The 22,906-nt window shown below is 38.0% G+C and overlaps 1 protein-coding gene across 1 annotated transcript in view; it reads left to right on the plus strand.

Annotated features, from left to right (window-relative positions):
* LOC129764237 (MOXD1 homolog 2-like) overlaps window positions 1-22,906 on the plus strand; it is a 461,156-nt gene that overhangs the window by 400,558 nt on the left and 37,692 nt on the right. Inside the window, exon 4 of the mRNA XM_055763120.1 lies at window positions 5,248-5,526. Coding sequence (XP_055619095.1) covers window positions 5,248-5,526 — 279 coding nt within the window. The remainder of the gene's footprint in view (window positions 1-5,247; window positions 5,527-22,906) is intronic.

Below are 22,906 nucleotides of genomic sequence, written 5' to 3' on the forward strand. Positions count from 1 at the left end.
TTGCATTTTTGGGAAGCTTATCCGCCCTCAGAAATATTGTCCTAAAAGGATATTTCGATACAGAGTTACAGCTAAAAGTATGAAGTCACTTCAAGGGATATAGTATTGCTGTACGAATCTTTAAACGCGTTTTTCTTGAAACCATGTGTTCTCAACTGACGGTATCTATATCTATGGATCTACTCGACCGATTTGGCTGAAATTTGTTATCAGCATGTAAAAATGAATTATCTAAAGCGTTACATAGCCGTTTTCTTGATATCTCATTTTTTCGATTTTTATGAGCTTCTAAACAGTGATTTTTTATAAAAAATAACTCATTTTTAACTAAAATGGCCGTCATTTTGGCAATTTTCCGAATTTCCAAAAACCCCTATGTAACGCTTTAGGTATTGTCCTAAAGTTTCATTCATTGGGATTTATTCTAAAGGGCGAATACGAAATTGCGACACCGAAAATTCATGCCAATTTTTTTATAATGTTTAGAATCAAACCAACATTTTAGGGTAGTTTTATACATATATTTATTTCAAAAATCAAAAGAAAAGTTAATCGATGGAGTTTTGAGTGTAAAATTGAACGCATTTTCGCTTGATGCCCTCCATCAAAGTCTTTACAGTGTCATCCGGTACCAGTTTCTCAGTTTTTTTCCATTTTCTTAACATGTCCTTCTCGTCTTTGACTGTCTTCTTGCTCTTCCGAAGTTCCCGCTTCATTATTGCCCAGTACTGCTCCACCGGGCGCAGCTCCGCACAGTTTGGCGGGTTCATGTCCTTTGGAACAAAATGGACAGAATTGGCCTCATACCATTCCAGGACACTTTTAGAATAGTGGCATGATGCCAAATCTGGCCAAAATAGCGGAGCTTCGTCGTGCTGCTGCAAGAACGGCAAAAGTCGCTTCTCGAGGCACTCAGATTTGTAGATCTTGCCATTTACTGTGCCCTTTGTCACGAAAGGCTCACGACATGCCGATCTTTTTAGCTAAATCACGGCTTGAGACGTTGGGATTTGCTTTAATCATCCGCTCCACCTTTCCCTCCGTCTTTTTGTTCACCGGTTCCGGTTTTCTTCCAGCTCCTTTGCCATGGTCAAACGTCAACCGCTCCTGGAACCACTTCAACACTCTGGAGACGGTTGAATGGTGAATGTTCAGCATTTTTCCCAACTGCATTAAAATAAACTCTTTCACATGAATGTAATTTTAAATTCCCAGAGGAACTGGCAGATTATTTTCAGTAACGATTAGATATTACCACATTTTCCTCGATACTGGAAGCTCACCAGTGGTTAATGCTCGATAACCATCTGTTAATAGCACTTGATTGTAATATATTTGGTGACAGTGTTACATGGATAGGAAACATTCAAATATACTCTGTCACATGAATGTATTTTTAAATTCCGTGAGGAACTGGCAGATTATTTTCCGGATCTTTCTCGATGCTGAATGGCATCCAAACGGAAAGAATTCCGTGCGTGTATGTATGTGTGCAGCGGCTGCTTCGATGGTCACCTTCTCTTCTCCTGAAGGATCGGCTTCTCTGTGCTCCCTCACAGGTTCAAACAAACTGCTTGCGTTTCAGGGCAGATCTCGATCCGTCGCCGTCCAGCACCCTCAGCAACGATGTTGTCTTGTCGATGTCCTCACGAAAAATGAATGCATCTCACCACCAGAATATCGCTTAAGTATGCTTTTTTTGCGTGATTGAATCGAGAGAAGGCGTGGTTTACGATGGCAATTTGGAAGGCAAACTAGAGGGGAATGAACTCTCTGAGCTCGGAACTTTCGGCGACTGAGCAATAATCGATTGCGGGCGCCTACAATATTGGATACGGAAATATCCTACTGATGGGGAAGAATAATCTTCAGAAGCTATTCTGTTAATTGCGATGCGTTGCGTTGTAACCAAATGTATTTGGTCACAGTGTTACATGAATAGAAAACATTCAAATAAACTCTTTCACATGAATGTATTTTTATATTCCCAGAGGTGTGTGTGTGTAGCGGCTGCTTCGAAATCTTCCCGGGGAACCGTTTGTGGCATCACTCTCCTCCTGATGGATTCCCTTCTGGCCTAAGGTGCACAAACAGGCTCTTGGTGACACCGTTCATTCGCGCTTTCATGAAAAACGAAGAGCTTCACCACAACAGCGACAACATGCTCCAATCGCTGTTCAATTAGAACTAAGTGGATTTCCGAGCGGCGCTCCCTTATATACCGATTGGTATATAAGTAACCTGTTTTGAAAGCAATTTTAAGACTATTGAAACAAGTTTTTGGATCAGAAATTAACAAGTATAGAACGCGTAGACATTTTATCTTCGAATGAAGTGTTTATCATACCATTTCGTTCAGTTGTTTAGGAGCTATTAACGCTCAAAATCTCGGTCTCCGGCGTAACGCTTTCGTTTTCGAAACTTTGATTTTACACCCTGGTATAGAAATGAAAGACGTAGTCCTACGTCAAAAATGGAAAATACATCTTCAAACTTACCTAAAACAATAACCAAAATACCTGAACACTTTACTTTATTCCTAACACCCGAAAAAAATCACGAAAATTATTTTTTTTCGATCTTCCAGACAGGGGTCCCCCTCTAAGCGAAAAATTACCCAAGGGGGGAAATAAAGAACATCTGGGGTTTTCGAAACAAATTTATTGATGCAAAATGTCTTAAAATTACATGACACGTCAAGATTCACAGTTATCTGGAAAAAATATGTTTTGTCAAAAATCGACTTTTCAGACGGAAAAACGACCAAGTGCCAAAAATTTTTTTTTTCGAGATAACATTAAATCTCGACGATTAAAGCAATTTCAAAACATTTGGCATACAACAATTTGAAACCCCTAGTTTTCGGTGATCTTTCGTTTTTCAAAAAAACTCAAATTTTAACGTCTGCGACACTAATAAATGAAGTTCGAATGAGCTTATATTTTGCATAGGGTATATTATCGTGCTAATCAACATTTCGCAGCTAGTGTCGAAAGAAAAATCGAGATAACTATTTTCATTGGTACCCAAAACCATACGTTTCGTTTCGTTCTCCAAAAAAGTCCCAGAGTGTCGATTTTTGACAAAAAGGGAAACTAGAAATGACACGAGATCTCAACGTTTCATGCAATTTTAAGACATTTAGCATCAATTTTTTTTTTTAAAAACCCCGATTTCATTTTCTCCCCTTGGGTGATTTTTCGATTTTCAAAAAACTCAAACTTTGATCACTTTGCGCCACTCTCCTTTAAGTTCGATTGAGCTGATATTTTGCATAGGGTGTTTCTTCGAGGTGGTGAACATTTTGTATGGGGAAACTTTCTGAAATTCGAGATGACCATTTTCATTGGCACCCATTTAGTCATGCACTTGCTCCGTGTGAGTAAATGTACGACACATTTGATGGTAGGTATAGCTACCCGCACATAATGGGTCATAGCTGAAGTTTAAGGATTGAGTTTGTACTGATTCAAGTACAGTAAGTTACATTTAATGCGACATTCAGTTAATTGAACAGACCTGTAATGCGACACGTTAAATTGTACATTTTTACAACTAAATGGACATTTTTGTAAACATTGAGTTCGGGGACCAAATGATGGCTCCACATTAAAAGTCGCCACCAGACGTCGACACTGTGCCAATTTAATTGCCAATGTCTAACTACAAAATCGCCTCCAATGCGACACTGACTGGTGCCTCGGCATATCGTGTTAAATGTAAATTACTGTACATATGCTTGGACCATTGGGGTTCATATCTTCAGTTTGTAGAATAACCATGTAGTGATTCCCGCACATATGCTTGTTGCATTATGCTTTTGTGCAAACTAATACACTTTTTGTGCAAACTAATACACTTTTATGTCCAAATTCTAGCTACTATGTTTTACTTGGGCATCCTGTATGGGTACGTGCAGGCGCTTCACTGACTCTATCGATTACGTCTCTCCGATATCTCCATACATGACCACTAGAAAAAATTTCGAATCATTTAAAAAAATCCATAGAATTTATTCATCAAAATGGTCACTGAATGCAAGATAAAATGTAATAAATTTTTATTATTATAAGAAAAAAATAGTCATGAATTGCACAACTGCGTCGAACAGTGCTACCCACTCAACGGAAGAATGTCAAATTAATATCCACCTCAAAAAGGTTTAGAGAGCACCTTGACTTGCCAAATATAAATTAACAAGCTTCAAACTTTCGTAAAAATCACCACCTTCTCGACCATGTTGCGCAATGTCTGCGCTAACCTGCAGATAACGATGTATCATTATGGGGAGCGTGGGCGTCGCACGAGAAGAACGAGTGTGCATGTGGATGAAAAAAACACATAACTATTAACATTATCAACTTTCCGCAAGATTTGCTTGTTAGTAGCATCGAAACTTTCTCGTCTGCTGTCGCCTCCGATAACCGGAGGAGTCATCCTCCGGCATTCTATGGTCACTCTCATTCAACGGTCGAATAGTGCAGGCAGGGATGAATCGTTTAGTTTGTATCGAAGGAGGAACGGGCAGAAGATTTCCAGTGGCGAAAAGTTCCACCATCCACGTCGTGCGCTTCGAGGCTAAGTGAAAAATTATGACACTGTAGCTATGTTTTCGTTCTTTTTGTTATTCTATCGTTCCATTTTCGATTTTCGGTCCAACATGACATGTCTAACACGGATTGGCAAGTTGGTCTTCTGTTCGAGTTTCGTGTGCATCCCCTTCCAAAGTCTCGAATAAAGTTGCAGAGCGATGTTTCTGGACGACTGCTCTAGAAAGCAGTGCTATCTTCGGACAAATTAATGCTCTGAAATAAAGCACCGTCAATATGATCCCAGAGCATAGCGGATAGTGCTAACTGCAGTCTTTCTCTTGGTCGAAACAAGTGCAATAAATTGATTGTGAAAACCTTGGGTGCTGTTTCACAACAGGAAAGTGAATCTCGACTCCGAGCTCCGAGCACCGCAAGCAAGCGCCACTTTCGGACACACTGAACTGTGAAACGAGAATTTAATTATCCTAATGACCCATTTATCTAGACAATTAATAGCTGTATTGTCATGAGGAGAAAAACGATACCCGACATGGATTGTCTGGCTGTTGTTGTCTTATCCACCAGAAAAAAAGACGATGGAAAATGGCTCCGATAAATTGAGCCATCCCCGAAAAGCTAAAAGTCATCTAGAAAGAGTGTTCTTGTTTTTTGTTTCCTGCTCTTATCAACCAATCTCCTTTCTTTTTCATTCCAGAACGACACCATGCGCGTGATCTTCATGTACCACGACGAGGAACCACACGGGTCCTCCTACACGCCCGGTAGCCTTCCGGACCCGGCGGAGGCCTTCAAGCAGGCACGTTCGCTTTTTCTGACGCAACGCGTGAATCAGTCCCCAATCAAGCTCGACGCCCGGATGAAGATCATGGAGCTGCGCAATCAGGACGTGGAATTGCCGCGGGCCGACAACACCCTGCACTGGTGCAAAATGTTCAAACTGAGCGATATCAATCGCAAACATCATCTGATTAGGGTAAGAGAGTTCCTTTATTTCTGTGTGCTGGGTGTGCGTGCACGGGGGGAAGGGGGTAGCGACTTTCTTGCTTCTCTAGATTTGTTTCGGAAACAACGACCGTGACCGAAGGGGGAGGAATGATAACGAATTTTCGCGCTTGATCGCGTGAGTGGCCCAAGGCGACAAGATTTCTGCGTGCAAGCTCGGAATTGGATGATTTTTCTTTGTTTTTCTCTCGCGTGAATTACGCGATTGACGAGCTTCGTCTTCGGGAAAAGAGGGGACCGAGACTGTACATATGTACATATATTTTGCAAAGGCGTGCTATCCGGTGACACGTAGACAATTGGATTTCCGTTCTTTCTATGTTCTTCTGGGTGTGGGAGGGGGCGGAAGCTGAGGTGAAATTCACTGGCTTATCGGTGCTCTCCCTGGGGAAAGGAGGTAATTAAATAAATGGAAGCTTTGATTGACGTAAATTGTAATTTCCAGTGCGAGATGGAAGGAGGATGCGTGAGTGATTCAACTGTTTGATGATTCAACGGAACTCCAATCCAGAAAACGATACCTGTTCAGCTTCTATAATTGGAACGCTGATTGTTTTCTAGAATCCTCATCAGCATTGCCCGCTTTTGTAGTCCGTGTTAAGAAAACACATTTCGGAGTGTAAAAAAAAGCATTGGGCTACAGAAGTACCCCTGGCTTGCATGAATCAACAACTTCAACTTCTATTTTTTATACTATTGAAACTTTAAGCTTGAAAGTTCATTCGTCCCGGTATTTGAAATGATGATTTTCCCAGGTTCCTCAATTTAGAATACGTGTTAGGGAAACATATTTCGTACAAAAGTACTCGCAGCTTGTATATATTTGCAAAGCCGATTTCTTCAGGCTCCATGGTGGTGGGAAGCACAGTTCGGTGGGAATAAAAACCCCAGACTTGCATGGATTTGCAATGCCGATTTCTCCAGATACATTCGATTTAAGTCCGTGTTAGGGAAAGACTTTTCGGCGTGAATAGAAACGCCCCCGACTTACATTTATTTGGAATGCCGAATTGCCCGGTCTCTTTGACATTGACTTCTGTCTGTGTTAGGGAACACGTTTCAGTGGGAACAAAAATACCCCCGACTTGCATGGATTTGCAATGCCGATTTCCCCAACAGTACTGGGTTTTGAAGTCTATGTTGAGAAAACCGTAAATCGGGCCGATCAAAACATGGCAATCAGAGCGTTTAGATAACGCTTGACATTTTGCAATTATTAAATTGTTGATCTCATGAAAAATAACATTTTATTCATTTTAATAGATGCGTACAAATATTTCCTATCAATTGATGACAACATTTTTCCAACCTATTAAGAAATGTTCAAGTTATGAGCATTCAAAATCGTTCATTTTTTCATGCTTGTTCTGTGTTTAGGTTTCCTTTTACCGGTCAGGAAAACGGTTAAGCTACTCAATTGGAATCAATTACCGCATCCGGCATATTGCCAGATTTTGTTCTATCGGCTACCATTTGTCCTCATCAATGGACACGCAACCACCGAGTCTCACGAGAAATTGCAAAAATGGCTCAATCACTACTTTGGCCCAAAAAAAAAATTAAAATTATACTACTCAATTAATTCAAATTCAACGAGTATTTATAACGAAAATACAAGGTCTCATATGGCTTGTACAAATAATCTCTTTCGTTTAAAGCCTATATACAGCATTTGGTTTCATATTTCCATGAGTGTCCCAGCTTTTCTCAGGAAATCTATTATGTTCTTGATTAGAACTCCTTAGTCAGGCAATGTTTATTAAATATTTGCTCAAAATTTATGTACATCAATAATCAAGGATTTTTTTTCAGTCTGTGGCTGCATAATAGCTTGATTCAGACAAGGTATCGTGTCACCTTCGACTCACTAATTGTCTGGGGCTTTTTAATAGTGTGAATCTCAACCTTCAATGACGATATTTATGGTCTCATATCATTGTTTAAGTATTATGTCACTGCGCAAACTATGACTATAATGAGTCAATGTGTCGAGAGTACAATCATTGCACAAATTCCCTATAATCCTTCTCAATATTTCACAGCATACCACTGAATTCTGTTCGATAATCAAAGCCGTTGTAGGAAAATATTCACCAACAATTATAAGTGAGGGTTTTAAGAGCGGTCCTTAGGAATAAACCTAGCGCTTTGCAATCGAGAAGCGCTGCTGCGCCGCCTGGCTTACTTGAAGTGGCAACTCGAGCGGCTCCCAGCTGATGCAAAGTGTCAACTAATTACAGAGTGTAAAGTTTTTTTTCGACACATAGACAAATAAACTGGTAAAATATTATTATGTGTATACGTTTGTATTTGTTTATAAATGTTTTTAGAGTATTTCTGAAGTGTTCGCTTAATTTGGCCAAAATATTCTCAAGAGTCTCGAGAAAATATTTTAGGTGTCGGGCGTAAAACGTTAATATTCACTTTTAAGCTGATCATCGAAATGTTTATGTTGAAATGTTGACATCGGGATTTATTGTTATATCGTTTTTTTTTTAATATAATAGACTTTTTAGTCGGAAAATCGACCAAGTCCCAAAAAGTCAATTTTTGACAATTTTTTTTAAACCCCCGATTTCATATGCTTCTCCCTTGGGTAAACTGACCAGACGTCCCGCGTTACGCGGGACAGTTCCGCATTTCAACAAAATGTCCCGCGTAAGATTACGTCCCGCGAAACGTCCCGCATTTGGCAAAAGATACGAAAATGTCCCGCGATATCAATATATTTCAATATTACAATTTGATCATGTTGATTTTATTAAATGGATGAACCACAAAAAAAACTTTGTTTTGACAGACTGTTCACGAGATCTTCCAATGCATCCAAAGATTAATACGTTGAGCTGGATTCGTCGCACCGACAGTGGACTTTTTGTTTAGAGAGTGTCAAATGGAAACGACAGCAACAAAATTAAAAAATGTTTTTTTATAAAAATCCCCTATTGATCCGCAGGGACCAACGTGAGCCGGAATAACTAGTGTATACTGGACAGGAACAGACAGGGTTGTTTGATGAAGTATCGTAAATGAAACGCTTGGCGGCCTTACGGAAGTTGGCCGGAACCTCAACTATGTCCGATGAGAAGATGTATGTCAGCGTGTTCTTTTACCTATTCTTGGCTTTGGTGGTCGGTTATCTCTTCATTTTGGCCATTCGCCCAAAAGTTTTCTATAGGTCGCAGCTGGGGGATGTTGGGAAGGTTGGCGGTTTAACTCCACCCGATCCATCCTCCAGTGATCTTTTGGCATAATGGGCTGATCCCAGGTTCGACCACATCACCTTCGCAACATCCGGCAAGCACTTCGTACTGTATATCTCCTAGTTTACCATAAGTCTCGAATGAAGAGCGGCTTGGACATTCTCTTCTCGTTTGTCAGAGAATGACCTTCTTGGAGAACTTGATGTAATCGTCTTGATGTGGGTATCTGGGGAACGTAAAGTATCCGGTCCCTTGTATTCGTTGATATTCTATGTATTCTATTCTATGTTTCATTGTGAGTACGAAAATAAGTTTTTCACTTTTTTAACCGGAAAGAAGTTTTTCACCGGTACCTCAAGCTACTCCTTCTGGATGATTGCCTCTGCTCAGATACGGTCGGTCTCGTCTGACGCTTCGGCATAAAAATGTCTATTTTGGCCAGATTCTCCTTCATCATTTGACCGGTTGCTTCGATCTCCCGGCTTAAGGAGCGGCAGAGAGAGGATATTGTAAATACCAGATTGACTATATCTGGCGGACACAAAGTACCTCAAAATGTCCAACTCCTTCGCTGTGGGATTGAGCTGGCAGTATGAAAAACTCATCAAGTTGCTTGCTGCTGCGAACCAACAGCCTTGAATCATTTTTGTCGTAGGCTTAATAAACCTAACATTTAAGGAAAATTTGTTCCATTTAATTATCTTTTGTAGTTTTTTTCATCGCCATCCGAAATTAGTCCATTTTTTCAATGCATACGTTAACACTAAAATCGATGAAAAATGGATTGGAATTTTCGAGCATTCCATTCGATAATTGCAAGAAAATTGTAGAATTTAAATCGTGCTTGCCTAAATGCTCTGACCGAGTGAAAAATTTTCAGACGTAAACAAAATCTAAACCACCGAAAAATCACAACTGAGTGATTACATGTCAGGTTTAATTGCTAGGACACATGTTAAGAGTTTCACGAATAAATGAGACTCTCTAAACTATGGTTTATGTTCACATAACGTATATACATAACGTTTTGTTTTTTGTGTCCCGCGTTAGACCTCTGACCATCTGGTCACTTTACCCTTGGGTGATTTTTCGGTTTTCAAAAAACTTAAACTTGAAAGTCCTTGCGACATTAGTAAACAAAGTTCGATTGAGCTGATACTTTGCATAGGGTATTTTTTCGCGGGAATCAACGTTTTTCAGAAAGCTCCGTTGGAAAATTCGAAATGACCATCTTCTTTGCCACTCTAATATGCGATGGACAAAATTATACTGGTACAAATTTTTGTATGTTTTCCCAACGCTTTCGTCGACAAACACAATATTTTTGTAATCAAACGAATATCGGATCCAGTTACCAGTTACATTCAGCTTTCTTTCACTCACAGCACAATTTTGAATACATATATAGTTTATATACTCTAAATCACATGAAATTCCATCGATAGAAAGAAAACCACTGAAAGTATCAACATTAAATTTTGCAATGATTTTGGGGATGACCTAGAATGACAATTCACCTGCTGAAACAAGTCTTGTTGCAATATTTACAAAATTACAGTAGTTACAGGTAAACTTTGATATAACGTACATTTCACTTTCAAAATTGTACGTTATATCGAAGCATAATGAAGTACTTACAAACGTAGTCTATAATATATTATTGTGTTGCTGTTTTAGTAAAGTTAATGGATAACTTCAATCAGAAGACGGAGCCAGCCTTCTCATGATATTTCCCTTCGTACTGTTGATTGAAGCATGATTCATTTAGAATCCGGAATCACAAAATCAGCTATATTTCGGGATTGATTGAAGGTACAAAACTTGTTTTAGCATCGCAATACATATAATTCATTGTTCTAACAGGAAAAAAAAATTGAATTTTTTGTTCCTTTACACTTTGGAAATGTGTACGTTATATCGAGTGACGTTATATCGAGGGTACGTTATAACGAGGGTACGTTATATAGAAGTTTCCCAGTACACAGTTAACATTCAAAATACGGGTCCAATATTTTGCGATTAGGAACGATCATTTTTCATGAAAATCTGAGTACCATTATATCGGTTTGACATGGAATGGCTGGGAAGATCGTTATAATTCGACCAGTTGACGAATTTCATGCCAACTCGTCTTTGGAGTTCGCAGCACCATCTCAGATAGTTGTGAAACATTGTGGGTGTAGCCGCCCGGACACTGACGGAAATCTAATCTGCTCAAATCACAGTTCGGATAACCTGCATTTACACACTGCAGTCTCCGGATCAACCACAAAATTGACCAGGGAAGGAATAACTGACGACCGAGGACTACCTCGGACCGTTCCCCAGTCTCCATTCGTCCACATCTCCTGCTGCAATCCAATTAGCACAATTACATGTAACTTAGGGTCCAATTTAGATGTCACGTAACCATCTCAGATAGTTGTGAAACATTGTGGGTGTAAAGACATGGATCATTTAAGCAACTTTTCATACATGAAATATTCGAAAAAGAATTAGCCAACTTTTTGGAAAAAGACATTTTTTTTCTTAATTTACCACAAAAAAAAATGTAATTTGAAAACTCTGATACCTACAAAATGAAATGTAGGAATTTTTTTATATTTTCACAAAAAAATACCAAAAAATTTTTGGAAAAAGCTTTCGCTGAAAAAAAGTTATTTTAAACATTAAAATTCATTTTTCTCAAAATCCAATTTTTTTTAAATTCCCAAATATATATATATATATATATATATATATATATATATATATATATATATATATATATATATATATATATATGAATAGCCCTTACAATCATCAACAAATCGTCCATACATTGGAAGACAGGCCATAGGGAAAAAGTTTTTCGAACAACAACTGTTTCATGTTTTCTTTGAAAAAAATACAACTAGCCCTAATTTTGTTCAAAGTCAAGATAGCGATATAGTGTATTCGACAAAGTTTTAGGTTTTGTTAAAATATAAACTTTTGTCGAAGACATCAACTTTCTATCTTTTATAGTTTTTGGAATATAAATAATTTTTTGTATGAAGACTCCCGAGAAAATAATGTTTTGCTCGTAACATTTTTGTGTGTAAATTCTCACGTTTGACATGTTCTTGACATGTTTCTAAATAGAGAAAAGTTAACAGAGCATGTAATTTGCGATAATTTATACATAAAAATGTTACGAATTAAACATTTATACTTTTTTTTCAAAGAAAAAAAATGAAAAAGTTGTTGTTCGAACAACTCTTTTTATGTAAATGTGCCCATCGTCCGATGTATGAAAAACTTGTTGGAAATTTTAAGGGCTATTTATTTTTTTTCAGAATTTTTAAAGCATAAGTTTTCGAGAAAAATTAAGTTTTATCTTCAAAATATTTTCCAAAAATTTTTTTGATAATTTTTAATGAAAACCTAAGTAATTTCCTACATTCCATTCTTTATCTAAAATTGTGTAAAATTTAAATTTTTTTATAAGATCTACAAAAAGTTGGTCAGAGAGTGAGATATAGGAAATTACTCAGGTTTTCATTGAAAATTACCAAAGAATTTTTTGGAAAAAAAAATTCATTGAAAAAAATTATTTTGGAAATAAAAATAGATATAAATAGCCCTTAAAATTTCCAACAAGTTTTTCATACATCGGACGATGGGCACATTTACATGAAAAGAGTTGTTCGAACAACCACTTTTTCATTTTTTTTCTTTGAAAAAATAGTATTAATGTTTAATTCGTAACCTTTTTATGTATATATTATCGCATTTACATGCTCCGCTATCTTTTCTCTATTTAGAAACATGTCAAGAACATGTCAAACGTGAAAATTTACACACAAAAATGTTACGTGTAAAACATTATTTTTTCGGGAGTCTTCATACAAAAATGATCTATATTCCAAAAAACTATAAAAGATAGAAAGTTGATATTTTCGACAATAGTTTATATTTTAACAGAATCTAAAACATTGTCGAATACACTATATCGCTATCTTCACTTTAAACAAAATTAGGGCTAGTTGTATTTTTTTCAAAGAAAACATGAAACAGTTGTTGTTCGAAAAACTTTTTCTCTATAAAAGTGCCCATCTTCCAATGTATGGACGACTTGGTGGAGATTGTAAGAGTAATTCATATATATATATATATATATTTTTTTTTGGGAATTTAAAAAAAATACGTTTTTGAGAAAAATGAATTTTAATTTTTAAAATAACTTTTTGTCAGCGAAATTTTATTCCAAAAACTTTTTGGTATTTTTTATGAAAATTTCTAATTTCCTATATGAACAAGAAGAATTTTGTAGGTATCATGGTTTTTAAGTTATAAATTTTTGTAAAAAAATAAGAAAAAAAATTTGGCTTTTTCCAAAAGTAGTCTAGTTATTTTTCGAATATTTCAAGTATGCAAAGTTGCTTAAATAACCCATGTTTTTACACCCACAACGTTTCACTGCTATCTGAGATGGTGCTGGAATCTGAGTACAAAATTGGGATAAGACTGCCAACGGCCAGTCGAGTTGACATGAAATTCTTCAGTTATCTGACAATCAAAATACAAAACAAAAGTTTTCGGATGATACATCTGATTAATGAAATCAGTTTGACTGTTTGAAAATATATAGATAAAAAAGAGCGGATTGAAACAAATCTATCATGAGGATAAGTTGATTTTTTTTATTCCAACTTCAAATTATCACACACTCGACACTATAAAAAAAATTCCTATAAACGGATCAATTTGTACGACTTTGTATTCACGATATTAGTTTTTCGAACCATCCGACCGTAACATTAATGTTAGCAGTTCTCACCAAATTACACTCACAGATTAAGATAGTACATTTCACAATGGTGTTGATTTCTTCCAATCCAGTTATCGCCTGTGTGATCTCAAACGACACTCGCCGGTAGCTCCGGTTGTGGTCACCGGAGAATTCAATTTGCAAAATGCAAATCATTGAACGCACACGGAATGTGTGTTGTGCTCCAGCCGCCCGGACACTGACGGAAATCTAATCTGCTCAAATCACAGTTCGGATAACCTGCATTTACACACTGCAGTCTCCGGATCAACCACAAAATTGACCAGGGAAGGAATAACTGACGACCGAGGACTACCTCGGACCGTTCCCCAGTCTCCATTCGTCCACATCTCCTGCTGCAATCCAATTAGCACAATTACATGTAACTTAGGGTCCAATTTAGATGTCACGTAACCTCTTCAGCTGGAGCTGAAATCTGTCAACTTGTGTCTGCCGCCCTCTGCTAGATGAATCCGAATAATTGGGGGATTCACAGATTCAGCTTGTGTTACGTGGCGGCAGAGGTTTGCCTGCTGTTATCATCTCGGGTCTTCAAGTCCTCAAGCAGTAGCAAAAGATGTCGATTTGCTGCTCTGCTGCAAACACAAATTATCGGACCAATGAAAATGTTTTGCCTCGTGCTCATTTGTTTCCGAGTGCGTCCGTTTGTGGGTGTGATTGAACGCGTGGAACCTTGGGAGACGGCCATGGGCCAGGGGACATATTTTGCGGAAATAGATCTTACTCTCTGCTGCCACACTTTCCTGTTTGCAGGTTGGGATTGTTGGTCAGCATATATGTATGTGCACTGTGTGTTTGTGAGTCTATTGAGCAGACTTCGGTTTGCCGGTTGTGTCCCTGTCAGAAGGGAGGAAATTTAATCGCTTTCATTACATGGTAAACCAGGGGAGGAATCCACCATGCGAACGAAACGAACGATAGAACATCAATGGCTCTGTGCGAGAGATGAAAGGCGTTGGGTAACGGCTACACCGAGCCCCAATGCGACCCTCTTAGGATCGTTTTTATCCGTACGCTAGGTTGGGACTAGATAGTAATGAATACCACCGAGAACTGCCTGCTTGTTATTGTATTAATTCGGTGCGGGTTTCGACGTGGGCACTGCATTCATTCCGGATCATCAAAGCACAAACCAGAGCCAAAAATGTTGGCTAATAAAATCAAATCAATAAAACGAATAAAACGGTTGCCAGTGCAAGCAAGAGTACCATATGCTGCTATTGGTGTTCGGTTTCGCCCATTAAACAACACCACGGCGACGGGTGCTGAATCCCTGGTAGCGCATGAATCCCCGCATCAGGATGGGAGAGGTCCATTGTGGGAGGCGCAAAAATTACAATCGAAACAACAAAGAAACATATAAAACTGACCGAACTGGAGAAACGCAAACAAATGGGTTTAGCCATAAAAAGGTGCTCGTGAAAGGAACGTTTGAGTGTAATGGGGTAATGTCGAAGGGAGCTTTCAGCTCATGGATTCTCCATCTCGGCGCTTTAGTGCACTTGAGATTCCGGTGCTTTACAAAAATTTCGTTCCTTTAAAGCTTGAGCAATTTATTTCTCACAAAATTCCGATGCACAGATGAAAGCACTCGTTTGAGAATCATCGGCAATTTATTCTCACACATTTGGCAGCCTTTGTCAGGACAGAAATGTAGAAAAACGGGGGATAAACAGGACTTCCCATTCACAACAAGGACAGTCCTCGAGTTGATTGCGGATTGACTTGAAAATGCCGAGCATTGCTCAGGTGGAACAAAAAAGTGACTCGAACAGTCGAAATAAACCAAATACACCATAGACAGTTTGGAACTTGCCGGTTGCATTTGCGACGAATTTGCATTTGTTTCTGCACCTTTGTCATCTCATCTTGTCGTCATCGCCAACTTTACCTTCCGGCGCTGGAACGAAACGCAGAAGACCAGAAGAGATCACCCCATCCCAACAGCTGAGATGCTACCTGAAAAGGGAGTTTTCCATCCAATCCCGGTAGGGATTTTCGTTCTTTTTCCATTGTTGAATTGCTGACCAGTGGCCATACAGGACTTGTGCTTGTCCCTGCCACGTGATGATGTGATGTTCAAGCCTGGAATTATGTATGAAGCGATACGGTTCTGACTCCGAATGGACGAAGTACTTTCTACTCTGTTGCTTTCCCCATCGACGACGACGACGACGATGATGATGACGATGATGGAGGTAACAGAATGACTCTGATGATGGGTGTTGTTTTAAGATAATGGCGTTTAGCATTGTGTTTAGTTTTTGCGGTGGTTTTGCTGGTCCGGCATCGTCCGGCCGGAAGTGCAGCTTCTATAGTAGCTCGGAATACGGGATACGGCTGTCGCATTGGTTTGACCTTTCAACAAAATGATGGTGAGTTTACAAGCGAAATTTGAAGCATCTCTCTCGGTCCCAAATGGATGAAAACGGTGGATAAAGTGTGATGAGCTTTGGTGGTCGGTGGGATCCAGACGTTAGAAGCGCTCTCTTGAGCGCGGTGGAAGTTCGATTGTCGTTTAGATCGGAGAATTATAGAAACAATGGGGAGAGTGTTGTAATTATTATCAGAATATCCATTCCTACAACTTGGCGTAGTTCATTTTTTTTAAACAACAGTTTGTACACAGTGCGTCAATTAAGCGGGACTCAATCTATTTTTGACTATTATCTATATGGAGTTCGTTCTTTCTGACAAAACGGCAGCTATACCTAGTATATTCATAGATAATTTGAAAATACATAACTAAATAACAAAATAAGATAAAAAGCTAAAATATTTATTCAAGGTATAAAAGTATCCAAAATTAACATTTTTTAGAAAAATTATATCGAAATGGTCCCAACTTTCTTTCACGCAGAGTTGTAAAAGCTTGGATCAATGGGTCTCTAGCTGCGAGGATTGTTGCAAGTGGAATTTAGCGGACTGTTATCTCGATAGAATTCTTCAACAATTTCGATGAGAACGTGCACTGGCACCTTCTCCCAACTTGGTCTGGGCAAATGTACAATCATTCGCGGAGATGAAGTCTGGTTGGTTCAATGCTAGCCACGTTTTTAATCCGTTTTAGGAGTGTTTTTTTGTATCGTTCCAATCGATTTTTTTTGGGCTTCAATTAATGGCTCACAAATCGCCTGTGCACATCAAGCTGAAAATCTTCCCACAAAACACGACTTACTCTGCTGTTAACGTTTGGAAACGTTAATTTTGACAGCTAAACGTTTTTTTTTGCGAAGAGGATTGCGCTGAACGCGTTCACGAACGGTATGGTTGACATTGTGCAGCCGTATAGCCGTATCGACCTCGGACGACTTTCTCTGGGTTTATCTTCCACAAAAGCTGTTGCTTTGTGCCGTTGAAGTGTACTCGACAAGACTCGTTCGTTGACAGAAAGTCGTTTTGCGCATCTCGTAGATCTGTTTTGCCGTCCTTCCGCACTTCAATAACACGACAATTACCACACGCTTCTCGTACAGTTCGAACTTCATCACAAATATCGATAGGTCCGCGAAACTTGATGATAGTGAAGGAGAGACATCTCTCTACACCCATTTTGACGTAGGACTACGTCTTTGTTTTCTATGTAGGGGGGGTCACTCTACGAAAAATGTAACGAAAATTAAGAGTTTTCAAATGCATATTACGCAGAATCGTTCTTTCGATATATGTTATATGTTATATACCGTTAGACGGCAAATTTATCCAGCATTTTTTTTTTTCGCCAGAGACATCAGTATTGAAAATAGTGAAACAAATGAGCTATTTAACCATTGAAAGAGGTATGTTTTGCTACCGAATGCAAAGGTAAATCATGTGTTATGCATTCTTTCTTTCAACTTGGTTCCCGTGGATGTTCTGTGCAACACAAGATTGTGTGAATTATTTCGTTCTGTCAAATAAATACGACATCCAATCAATGTGTAGAAATAAGAGTGATGTAGATGGTAGAGTGGGTTAGTAAGATGGCTGTTCCAGAACATACTTCACAGTGGAAACGGAATGAAGCGTATCCGTAGCGACAACGGTACGGTGTCGACATCTGGATACGAAATTATTGTTCCATTAAAACTTATCATTATAACATAAAATTATCTTCAAATAAAATTTTTGTATGAGATTATTTAACTACACGACGAAAACAAAGTTTTCCATTCACATTGAACACTAATTCGATACGGAAAAGCTAATTTTCATTCATGATTTCTATTTTAAAGGTGTTCATTCTGGCATTCTGTTCATTCCAGTTATTTTCTTTGACACTTCACTAATTTGTAAAACGTATTTCAATGTTGTATCGTTCATTTCGCTTTCATCGTGTAGTGTACGGGAATAAAGCCCATAGTCTGCAAACGAACATTATTTCATAGCTACTACAAACGGCCCTTTTCAGGGCCATTATTTGGAGTTTCAAAAGAGTCAAAATAACAGATTTTTGCACAATGGAAAGAATTACATAAAAAAACAATTGTTCCGAACAATCACAGTCGTACGTCAAACTTACGTCCGTGCCCATAGGCTCAGACCCTTCTACCTTTTTCGCTTTAAATTTCTCTATTGGCAGTAGTAGCAATATTACTGGCAGTACTTATGGTTATAACAGGTATTTCAATAGACACGCTACAAAAGTAGACCGATAGGGACCGCAAACAACACCATATTTTTTTCCCGCTCCCTTGAGTATATGGTTTCCCACTTCATGATGAAAAGATATACGATTTAACAACGAGTCGAGATTATTAAAAATTACTACCGAAATTCGGAATTAATGACCTCAACATTAAGAGCGCTGCGTCCAATTTATGGTCGTCATAATCGTCCAGCCAGATCAACAATTGAGTGTCTAGTGGAAAAATTTTAATCCACAGGCACAGTGCAAACGCTTTACTGAGATGTATTTGATGTGATCTTAAAAAAGTAAGCTCAGTGCCGTAGTGTCGAGAATATTGCTGCCGCTAGCGCATCAATTGAGGAAGACCCAAATCAGTCTCTCACACGTCGTTCTCAAGCGTTGGCCATCTCTGTGACGTCGTTGTGGTGAATATTGCGAAGAGATCCTAGCGTACATCCTTACGAGATCAAATTGACACAAGAACTGAAGCTGCTCGACCACCAGACGCGTTGTGTGTTCTTGAATTGGGCTGCAAAAACTTGAAAGTGACCCGAATTTTCATCGAAAACTCAGCGATGAGGCTCATTTCTGGCTGAATGGCTTGCGTTATAACATGCGTTATTGGTCAGGCAGCAATCCACACGTACTCCATGAGTCACCATTGCATCCCGAAAAAATCACGGTTTGGTGTGGTTCATGGTCCGGCGGTGCCATTGGGCCGTACTTCTTCCGTGATGATTAAGACCGGCACGTTACTGTGAATGGGAATCGCTACCGCTCAATGATAACCGAATATTTTGGACCGAATTGGATGATATGTGGTTTCACCAGGATGGCGCCACCAGCCACAATTCATCTCTGCTCGGCCATTTTTTGAATACCTTATTCCATTCATACACCCGTGTCTTCGACATAGTTGAGTCACCAAATGTATTCTGCAACATTTTCCAAGTTTTGGCAAAAGAAATTTTGTTTGCAACATAAAATTGCACACAATATCTTTATCCAATAGAATTATCCATATCGAAAATCGCTGAGCAAAAAGAAGTTAACTTGTTCTTAATGACATGCTAAATTTCATCATGCATGAAATTGACATTAAGGCCACTGACAGTAAAAAATAAGAAAAATGTTCAGCGGGAGGATTTAAAATTACCTATTACCAGTATATTTTTTAAAAAATGTACACTGCTCATTTTACCGCAGTGCTTCTACTGGTCGGTTCAGGGATGTTTTGACAGCCGATTGTTTGGAAAGCTCTCCTCTTTCGTTGGTGAAATTTGAATGCTGATTTCTCAAAAGATACAATTCCAAATAATCTACGACACAATGATTCAGAGAATACGTGGGCTAGAAGCTTATCGTTTTCCAAATAAGACCAAATCATCTGATTTGCTGAATCGAAAGCTGTGCGATCGGAAACTGTACAATGGGGTTACAGCAAGGTGCCAAGGATTCTTACTTATGGACGAAGAAACGTAATCATATACATTAGAGTGCAAATGAAAATGGTCATCTCGAATTTTTGTACGAGACTTGGTATTTAAAACTGTTTTTGTTTTATTTAAAAAAAAACTTTCCTAGCGCTCTTATTGAAAAACCCGATAAGTATGGGAGCAGAAATCTCTTTCTCTCAGACTGAACGTCAGTTCGGGATTGTACCAAAAAAAAGTCCAAACAATGTGAACGGGGATCGAACCAAGGCCGTCTGGAATGCAAGCCTGTCCACATGGCCACTAGTGTTATTGAATAAATGCGTGATAATATCACACCTCATTGTGCAATGAAGCTGGAAAGTGTTTTCTAATAGTAAAAAGGAGAGCATAGACGTGAATTTATATCCTTCTCGGTCTGGGCCGTGTATGTGGCAAAGTATGCGATAAGCTTTAATGCGTGGTTATTTGCAATGTGTCTCTTGCTCCGATCGCTCATATTGCTTTTATATATATATATATATATATATATATATATATATATATATATATATATATATATATATATATATATATATATATATATATATATATATATATATATATATATATATATATATATATATATATATATATATATATATATATATATATATATATATATATATATATATTTATATATATATATTATATATATATATATATATATATATATATATATATATATATATATATATATATATATATATATATATATATATATATATATATAACGCAAGCAACCAACAACCCGAAACCAGCAACGATTCACAGACGGACATCATAGACCGCATCCAACTCCAACAACAACAACAGAAAGTCATCGAATTGCAACATCAGCAAATACAGATAGCGCGCGAACTTGAGCACTATTCCCAGAACGCGACGACGTCAGCGTAATGGACGGCGAGCGAACGAGCGTGTGAACTGCAGCAGACGTAACCAGACTCTTTCCTGCCGGCAACGAACTGGAGTGGATAGAATTTGCTGAGGTGTTAGAATAAGCGAGGGACTGAGACCAGGTAGCGACTCTTTGGATAATAATTAAATCATTATTAGTTTGACCACCGAGTAGACCGGTTCTAAATCTTGTATTCATTCCTTTTTTAAAAACCCGGAAAGTCCGGAAGAAAATGTATATATATATAAATATATATATATATATATATATATATATATATATATATATATATATATATATATATATATATATATATATATATATATATATATATATACATATATATAGATATATATAACAATATATCTATATATATATATATATTTAGGCTGTCAAAAAAGTCCTGCGGTATTACAATCATCTGTTTTAAGTCAAATATGCGCCGTTTTGTTCGATGACTTGTTCCCAACGAGATGCCAACTTCATAATACCCCTCTTATAGAAGCTCGCTTCCTTATTGGCAAAAAACTCGGATAGCCAATTTTCACAGGCCTCTTTTGTGGCTAACTTCTGACTACCAAGCTCGTTCGCCATGGACAAAAACAGGTGGTAGTCACTTGGTGCAAGGTCCGGACTATACGGCGGATGCAAAAGAACCTCCCATCCGAGCTCCCGGAGCTTCTGGCGCGTCACCAAAGAAGTGTGGGACCTGGCGTTGTCCTGATGGAAGACAATGCGGCCTCTGTTTATCAAAGATAGCCTCTTCTTCATGAGTGCTACCTTCAAGCGGTCCAGTTGTTGGCAGTACAGGTCCGAATTGAGCGTTTGGCCATAGGGAAGCAGCTCATAATAGATTATTCCTTGACAATCCCACCAAACACACAGCAGAACCTTCCTGGCCGTTAATGAGGGCTTGGCCACCGTCTGAGCTGCTTCAGCGGGCTTCGACCACGGCCGTTTGCGCTTCACGTTGTCGTAAGTGACCCACTTTTCATCGCCAGTCACCATCCGCTTCAGAAACGGGTCGATTTTGTTGCGATTCAGCAGCGATTCACATGCGTCGATACGGTCAAAGATGTTTTTTTGCGTCAACGTGTGTGGCACCCATACAGCTTCTTTGTGAATCCAAGCTTCTTCAAATGGTTAATAACGGTTTGATGACTTATCCCCAGCTCTTGGCCGATGCTACGGCTGCTACTATGCCGGTCTTTCTCGGCTAATTCAGCGATTTTGTTGCAATTTTCGACGACAGGCCTTCCGGAGCGTGGCGCATCTTCGACGACCTCTACACCAGAACGAAAACGTTGAAACCATCGTTGTGCGGTGGAAATGGAAACCCGATACATCCATAAACTGCACAAATTTTATTGGCAGCTTGAGATGCATTTTTGCCTTTGTCATAGTAGTACTGTAAAATATGTCGGATTTTCTCTTTATTTTGCTCCATATTTGCGACACTATAACTGACGAACGACTTAACCAAACAAAAAACTGTCAAGTACTATATTATAGCGCGCAAAAATACCTTTCCAACAAGCTATAGTATGACTCGATACAATGAATACAACTAGAACTACGTGCTTACAACGACACCTATATATATATATATATATATATATATATATATATATATATATATATATATATATATATATATATATATATATATATATATATATATATATATATATATATATATATATATATATATATATATATATATATATATATATATATATATATATATATATATATATATATATATATATATATATATATATATATATATATATATATATATATATATATATATATATATATATATATATATATATTATACAAATTATATACCAGCATGGGGAGCAGCACTTTTTAATTATTTTTAGCTAATTTTATGTAATAAATCGGGATGCTACAATTTTGGGAACTGTTCCCAAACACTGACGATATTTTTTGGTCTTCTCTCAAACATTTTAGTACAGCAGATTTTTGTTTAGTCAAAATGAAACACCTCATCAAAACCTTCTGTCTTATGCTACGATAAGGTCTACCGCCTGAAGAACCAAAATTTCTTTTGACGAATTTCATGCCAACTCGTCTTAGGAGTTGACAGCACCATCTCAGACAGCAGTGAAACGTTGTGGGTGTAAAGACATGAGTCATTTAAGCAACTTTGCAAAAAAAAAATTTCGCTTTCATGTTTTCTTTGAAAAAAATACAACTTATCCTAATTTTGTCAAGATAGCGATATAGTGTATTCGACAAAGTTTTAGATCTTGTTAAAATATAAACTTTTGTAGAATACATCAACTTTCTATCTTTTATAGTTTTTGGAATATAAGTCATTTTTGTA

The sequence above is a fragment of the Toxorhynchites rutilus genome, chromosome 2, assembly GCF_029784135.1.
Source record: "Toxorhynchites rutilus septentrionalis strain SRP chromosome 2, ASM2978413v1, whole genome shotgun sequence".
Taxonomy (NCBI): Eukaryota; Metazoa; Arthropoda; class Insecta; order Diptera; family Culicidae; genus Toxorhynchites; species Toxorhynchites rutilus.